Source organism: Eutrema salsugineum, unplaced genomic scaffold, assembly GCF_000478725.1.
Source record: "Eutrema salsugineum unplaced genomic scaffold, Eutsalg1_0 scaffold_1, whole genome shotgun sequence".
Lineage (NCBI taxonomy): Eukaryota > Viridiplantae > Streptophyta > Magnoliopsida > Brassicales > Brassicaceae > Eutrema > Eutrema salsugineum.
The window spans coordinates 936272-943902 of record NW_006256909.1 but is presented as its reverse complement, the minus strand read 5'-3'; the positions used below and the strand labels follow the sequence as shown (position 1 = coordinate 943902).

Genomic DNA, 7631 nt, shown 5'->3' with positions numbered 1-7631 from the left:
GTTTTGTCAGTTTAACGTCGAGTTCAAACAGGAAACATGACTTCATTAGCTAAGCAGTCTTTTGGTCAACAAAGGAAAAAAAAATCATATAATGTCGCAAAAGATACACGAACTTTTGAAGTTTCTATAATTTTTCTTCTCTTTCTTTTTAGGTTTGCAAGAGATTTCTCCCTTCATACAAAACAAATAAAATAATAAATTTCAGCTTTTCCAATTGGTTTGGTTGGTCTGATGGGGTCCCTTTTTTTATTATTCACATGATGTTGTCTTTTACATGGGCCTCGTTAAATGGGCCAGACGCAGCCCACTCGATTTGACGAAGCAAAAAGTGCAACGGCAAACGAAATGAAATTGGACGGACGGCGAAAACCCTAAGCAAAAACCCAACCTCACCGGCAAAAATGCGAGTTCCGATCTCCGGGTTTTTCTCGAGATCCATAGGATTACTCAACCGTAAAACGACTCTAATCGCCGGTGCTCGCCATCTATGCGCCGTCGCTTCTCCCGAGGCCAGGACGAAGAAGCTCGAGCGGATCGCCGACGACTTGCTCAAGCTGAACAGGATTGAGCTTTACGATTACTCAATCCTCTTCAGCCATAAACTCGGTCTCAATCGCTACGGTTCCGCCGTGTCTGTCGCCGCCGACGATGCGGACGCATCTGGCTCTACAGAGAGCAAAACGGCGGAAAAGACTGCGTTTGATGTGAAGCTGGAGAAATTCGAATCGTCTTCGAAGATCAAGGTCATAAAAGAGATCAGAGCGTTTACGGAGCTGGGATTGAAAGAAGCCAAGGAGCTGGTTGAGAAAGCTCCTGTTGTCGTGAAGAAAGGTATCACTAAGGAAGAAGCTGATCAGATCATGGAGAAACTCAAAGCGGTAGGTGCTACTGTAGCTTTGGAATGAAAACAGAAAAAGAATCTGAGATTATTGTGATCAAATAACTATTTGAATACTTCGAAATCAAACAATCTTGTAATGTTTTTGAGATGATGATATTGCTTTTACAATATTGCTTGCTGTGTCATCTTCATCATCTTCTTCTTCCTGGAATGCACTCTGTGTTTATGTCCTCATGACTGAAATGCCACTCCTATCAGGTAATAACTTCTTAATGTAATACTTGGATTTTCTAGAAAGGTTGATTTTTTTCCTTCTGGTCTCTGGTATCATCTCGATTGAACATTCTTGAAATCCGCGTCTCACAAACCAATCTGCTGTTCGCGTTGTAAGCAGAAACAGCCTCTCTAACCCGATAGACGAAGCTTTCTTCTCTATGTAATCTGTAGAGAAAGAAAAAAAACAGACTGTTGAATGTATCTGTAGTTTTGCAAAGGTAGCACAAATGTCTCGAGTTTATTGTGTACCGAGCAATTTATCGCCTTGGCCTTGACCACGACAATCTGATGAAACTGCGATCGCTGCTACTTCTCCGCATTTGTCTTCATAGAATGGAAACAAAGCCGCACAAGCGATGATCTGACCTTCTCTTTCCACAACCACGAACGAATCCAAAGCTTGCAGTAACTGCACATAAAGGTCAAATCTTTAACGGCGTTACAAGTCTTAAAACCTATAAAACAATGAGATACGGAAGATGGGTGAGGCTGTAACCTCCTCATCGGTTCTGCGAACCAAAATCCCAGAATCCTCCAAGGGTCTGATTATATTTCTAATTCCTGCAAGATCTTCCACTTTGGCATCTCGTGTTCCTTCGTAAACATCACTGCGCGTAACGGTCAATACAGAATTGTAAGAATGCTAAACCGGGATGATACGCGTGTGAAGACAATGCAAATATACCTAGCAACCATAGTTCCCAGTCCATCTCTTTTGAAAAGCTCCAACAATAGAACTCCACTTATAGTACCGTCCAACAAGTGAACTCTTTTGACTCCACCCTTCAAAGAAAGCCAAAACAAACAGTTTCAGTTAAATGGTGGCATATAGAAACAAGACCAATGTTTCAAAAACACTAACTCTGCAGACGAAAGCAGCAGCAGCCAATTCAGAAAGATAGCCATTTAGGCGGCTTAGTCTTTCCTCACCACCAATAGCAAAACCTTGCTCACCAGACCACAATCCGTTTCCGTTATCAAATCCAACTCCGTTCTGAAAGATGGGAGTGTGGTTTCCGTTTCCCCAAAATGTTGCTCTCCCGTTATGAGGAGAAGTTACATTACCATTGTTGGTGTTGTTAGGAGGTTCGTGATAAGCGATACTTCCATCTCCAACAGCCTTGACGTAATTAGCAGCTATGTCACTTTGTTGTGCCCGTTTTCTTACTAACATATCTGCTTCTTGAAGTGTCAAGAAACGAATAAGATGTCCACTCTCATCAAGGATTGGACCATCCATTATGCAAATAAGCTTATCTGCTCCAATAGCTAATGCACAAGCTGTGGCAACCTCATAGGTACTGCAGAAGCAAAGGTGTCTCAACATTATAGTGAGAAAAATTCAATCCTTTTAAGGTTAACGGAAACAAACATTTCTCGATAGTAGAGTGAGCATACTTGCAATTTAAGACTTCTCCAGAGCTCGAGTGGCCCAGATTCCTCAATAAAACTACAGAACCACCGTCAAGCCTCTCACAAATCCGATCTACATCTATCTTTTTCACTTCACCTGTCGCTCCAAAGTCAACCCCATCAACAACACCTCTTCTCTGCAACAGCAACAACAAGACCCAATATGATGAGTCTCAAGGTCGTATCGTCTGAGCAAATCAAGAATGTGGAAACCTCACTTTTGCTGCAAAGAAGTTGCCGGTATCAACCCTGACACCTATATCATGTAAACGACTACGGTCACCATGCCTACGGATATTGCAAATGGAAGGTCCAGGAGATAGTTTGGCCTCAAGCATCACTGATATTGCTCCTGCAGCTTCCTTAGCAGCCTGCAAAGATGCTGCATCCGTTACTCTGTAACGTCCCACATATGTAGCCTCACGTCCTGAAAATCACACACCTTTAGGCTCGTAGCTGATGGAAATATTACTTGACACAAGCAAGGCTTATATAGTTAGAATCTGACGTCGTGACAAAACCAGAGGCAAGGTTCATTTATTTTCACCTCTCTCAGTCAGAAGCTCGTCGATTTGCTCTTGAGTTCCGGGAACTAGAACAAATCTTATTCCAAGATGATGAAGAAAGGCAATGTCCTGCAGAGAAATCAAATTAGATTAACCTTATACGTAATATGAGAACTGCAAACTTAACCACATTGCAAAAAAAATAATAATATACTAACAAATGAAGATCTACGGTAATATAGAACTCTAATGCTCTAACTCTCAATTTTGCATACAGAGTGATAATTAAGAAATGTGTCGACTAAGAGAAGCAAATTAGAAAGAAAAAAATAAAAATAAAAACTTTACTGAGACAAACAGTCGAACACCTTACGTGCTTCTTTTTCATAACTAAAAAAAAACGAATTGTATGTAAAGAGTGTGAAAAAACGTTGCCTTCAAGATGGGATCACAGTAAGGGCCGGAAATGATCTCGCCGGAGATAATAACGACGAAAGTGCAGCCACGGTGGGCCCACAGATAAGGCCAAGCTTCACGGAACCAACGCACAAACTCCTTGTCGTCCACCGGATGCTCAGCCTCCACATCGCCGCCTGCATTCACCGCGTAGTCAAACATATTGCATTTCGCCGCCGCCGTCTCCGCTCGATAAGACACTGAACCAATCGGTTTAAACCATGGACAGCTTAACCGGAATTGACAAGGGGTTAGCTTAGTTTTCGGCGTGAACGACGAAAAGTCTTTCCTTGTTTGGCGAAATTGGAGAGGAACATAGCAGTTTGAAGAAGAAGCAGAACCCACCAAAGCTCCTCGCTCCATCTTCTCTAGATTTGGGTTGGAGAATTTCAACTAATTCCTAATGTTAATTAAACCGGAAGGAGACGGCGGTCTACAATCGACGGCGATGGCGGTAGTTGCCGTAGTAGGACCCACCACGTCAGTAGCGGTCTTTTATTTATTTTACCTTTAACTTTTTTTCCTTCTCAATCTGCCGACTCTTTGAATGTCTGGTCGTAAGCTTAACTTGTCCCCACGTGAGTCATAGTTGTTCGGTTCCGGTCAATAACTTGAAGGCAAGTTGGTTCAACCGGTCCGGTCAGTTACCAATTCAACACTTTACTGTCAATCTCGGTCTGAGTCGGAGTTACTACACAAAATACCCTACTGGGCTTTTAAGGAAGTTTTGGAATACCCTACCGGCCCAAACCCATTTAAGTATCACCATCCTAAATTATATAATAAGGGCAAAAATATATATGGAAAACAGATGATTTTGATATGGATGTTTTCACATCTTAATTCGTGAAAGCTTGCATAATCCCAATCACTTATTAATTTGAAACAATTTCTATAAAAATTATCCAAATGATTTATGTAAAATAGCATATTAGTTTTGGTGGCAAGAAAATTACCATCGTGATAAAGTGATAATGTTGATGCAGAATATGAGATTACAATCTTTTTAAACAAAGTTGGGATTACGTAAAGACAACAAATTCAAAAAGGTGGGAAAAATATAAGCCAGAGAAAAAAACGAATATCTCTCGGTTATCCGAATCAATAATATTCCAACTAGACAACCAAAGATACTCCTTCACGATAGATATTTAACCTTGGTGATTGCGACATGTTACGTCTTTCATTTATTATGACATCATTCATAGACAACTCACTTTTACTATTTATGTTGCGATGAAATCATTATTAATAGTATAATTTTTCTCATGAACGTATACATGATTATTGATTTGTATAAACACGGTGAAAAAGGGTTAACAAAACTTAATTTGAGTTGTTATTGTTAATCGAATTTGATGTCCTTCTTCATATTCCTCGTACGACAAAACGCTATAAATGCTTGGAAATTTATTTCTTCGCCTAAAGCGAAAATAAATAAGAAATAAAGGGGTCCCACCGCAATACGCAAACAAAATATGTGGTCATGTATATAAAAATATCACAACTCGTAAAGATTGTGGCTTCAGAGCCTCTATCGTCGTCGATTTCATACCGAAACAAGAGGACAACTCTCTGTTGTTGATAAAAGAACGAAGCTTTAAGATCTATTTTGATCGACTTTTCATCTACCTCGCGGTGATTTAAAGATTTTAAAAGATTTTAGAGTTTTTTTCTCGTCGGCATTGAAATCGAGGTAAGTTTTCTCACCCTTTCTTGCCAAATTTCCTCTTATCTTCACGAAATCGAAGAAATTATTTGATAGTTTCTCTCTCGTTATTAAAACTTACAGGGTTTGAGAATTGAGATCCGAAGAAGAACATCTGAAATTCGTATCATTTCTTTGACTTTCCCTTCGAAATTCAGGTAGTTTTCTTGTTCTGTCCCAAGATTTTCTCAAATTCCTATGTAGATTTAAGCTTATTTCGAACAAAATTCGCGGGAGAATCACGATGCTTTCGTTTACAGATTATCTGAACTGTACATTAACTCGATCTCTCTGTTCCCATTTCTTCGGAAGTTTTCATTTTTCCAGAAGAAATCAAGATTTAGCATAAATGTTGCAATTTTGGTTGAAACTTGGATCCCTTGTTATTTAACTTGCGGGAATTTTCGTCTTGAGTTAGATTTGGTCAGATCTGTTTGATTGATATGGTTTATGGTAATTTGGTTTTGGTTTTGACTTTTGAGTAGAGAAGATGGATGGTGAGTCAGAGATCAAGGAACATTTACAACCCAAATCTCCATCTGAAACAATGGAGAAGAAGCAAAATCCGAAAGGGAAGAGATTATGGCGGAAAGTGAAGTATCAACTGGTGGAATATCACTCATTGCCTGATTATTTGAGAGACAATGAATACATCATCGGTCATTACCGATCCGAATGGCCAATCAAACAGATCCTTCTCAGCACTTTTACAATCCACAACGAGACCTTGAATGTTTGGACGTAAGTTTCGAATCAAGCTTCTTGCTTTCTTTTTTGTTCCCCCTTTCTTAAGGCCAAGAAACCTTGAATGTGTTATGTGCTTGAGATTTGCAGGCACTTGATTGGGTTTTTCCTGTTTCTAGCACTCACCATATACACAGCCACAAAAGTACCAAGCGTCGTGGATCTTCACTCTCTTCAACACCGTTTACCCGATGTGTTGAGGAAAACAGATCTTCACAAACTTCACTCAGAGCTCATGTCTCGCCTTCCTTCTAGTCCATCTAGTTGGCATGTAATGGAGCTTCTTTATAACTGTTTGCCTGAACGATTCTCTCATGGCAACTACACCGACATGTGTGTTCTGGTAAGAAAAGACTCAATCTTTCTGCTTATTTCTGCGGAGAAAAGACTCAATCTTTCTGCTTATTTCTGCGCATATTGGTTTCAAAAATGTGGCCAAGTTCATATCTTTTCATTTGGGTTTGTGAATTGCGTTGCAGCATTCAGTGAAGGAAGATCTTGCAAACATGATAGCTCCTCTAATCTTCAGGCCAATCACTCGATGGCCGTTTTATGCATTTCTAGGCGGCGCGATGTTCTGTCTATTAGCAAGCAGCACGTGCCACCTCCTCTCATGTCACTCAGAGAGAGTCTCCTACATAATGCTTAGGCTTGATTACGCCGGAATCGCAGCTCTGATCGCTACTTCCTTCTACCCTCCGGTGTATTACTCCTTCATGTGTGATCCTTTCTTCTGCAACCTCTACTTAGGATTCATAACGATCCTAGGAATCGCCACTGTTCTTGTCTCGCTCCTCCCCGTTTTCCAAAGCCCGGAGTTTCGGGTCGTGAGGGCCTCTCTGTTTTTCGGGATGGGATTCTCTGGCGCGGCTCCGATTCTGCATAAGCTGATCATCTTTTGGGATCAGCCAGAAGCGCTTCACACGACAGGTTACGAGATTTTGATGGGTTTGCTTTACGGGTTAGGAGCTTTGATTTATGCGACTAGGATTCCAGAGAGATGGATGCCTGGGAAATTCGATATAGCTGGACATAGCCATCAGTTGTTTCATGTCCTGGTGGTTGCTGGTGCGTTTACACATTATAGAGCCGGGCTTGTGTATCTTAAGTGGAGAGATATTGAAGGATGCTCATGAAGATAAAGGATTAGGTTTGAATCTTTGATGTTTCTGAATCTTTGTTTGTAGCTTCGTAAAAAGAATTTGGACTGTGTAAAGTCTATGTGTAAGCAAATATTTCTTGTTAATTCGGAATTAATATTGGGTCAAATAAGAGAATCTTACAAATCAATATGGACCCAAGGCCTGAAATGCTGAAAGCCTGAAACTGTGGGAAAGTCTTTATACTCTTATTCATCCATTATTAACACTTCTAGTGTGAAAATGTTATAAGTTTGTCTTTAGTCGTACAATTCCAAGTAATACAGATATATATAGACATATACAAATCAATCAATAATAACTATTCAAATCAAAACTAGGATGAAATTCTTCTCATATATGTACATAAGATTGGGTCAAATAAGATAAACTTACAATGGACCCAAGGCCTGAAATGCTGAAAGACTGAAACTGTGGGAAAGTCTTTGCATGGTCTTATTCATCCTTTTAATATGTTTTTCTGAGTCTTTCACCATTATGGCTCAGATTTAAAATGGTATTCACTAGTTAGATTTTTATCTTCTTTT

At 40.0% G+C, this 7631-nt stretch overlaps 3 protein-coding genes across 4 annotated transcripts; 2 read left to right on the top strand and 1 right to left on the bottom strand.

Annotated features, from left to right (window-relative positions):
- Positions 1-298: 298 nt before the first annotated feature.
- LOC18030110 (50S ribosomal protein L7/L12) lies at positions 299-1011 on the top strand. Its single transcript, XM_006411800.2, has one exon. It carries the CDS (start codon positions 402-404, stop codon positions 903-905), a length of 504 nt encoding a protein of 167 aa, XP_006411863.1. The 5' UTR covers positions 299-401; the 3' UTR covers positions 906-1011.
- Positions 927-4013, bottom strand: LOC18030109 (probable amino-acid acetyltransferase NAGS2, chloroplastic). Its single transcript, XM_006411799.2, has 9 exons — positions 3472-4013; positions 3078-3165; positions 2749-2957; positions 2516-2667; positions 1980-2418; positions 1803-1900; positions 1614-1725; positions 1367-1526; positions 927-1282 (listed from the first exon to the last, which is right to left on the bottom strand). The coding sequence occupies exons 1-9, from the start codon at positions 3853-3855 to the stop codon at positions 1065-1067; spliced, it is 1860 nt and encodes a 619-aa protein (XP_006411862.2). The 5' UTR covers positions 3856-4013; the 3' UTR covers positions 927-1064.
- Positions 4014-4966: 953 nt separating this feature from the next.
- Positions 4967-7234, top strand: LOC18030108 (heptahelical transmembrane protein 4). Of its 2 annotated transcripts, none has more exons than XM_006411798.2 (5): positions 4967-5188; positions 5285-5358; positions 5686-5941; positions 6035-6287; positions 6424-7234. In XM_006411798.2, exons 3-5 carry the CDS (start codon positions 5691-5693, stop codon positions 7078-7080), a joined length of 1161 nt encoding a protein of 386 aa, XP_006411861.1. In that variant the 5' UTR covers positions 4967-5188; positions 5285-5358; positions 5686-5690; the 3' UTR covers positions 7081-7234. The 2 variants fall into 2 exon arrangements, with proteins under 2 accessions (XP_006411861.1, XP_024005633.1); XM_024149865.1 differs by having other exon boundaries at positions 5691-5941; positions 6424-7080.
- Positions 7235-7631: the final 397 nt, after the last annotated feature.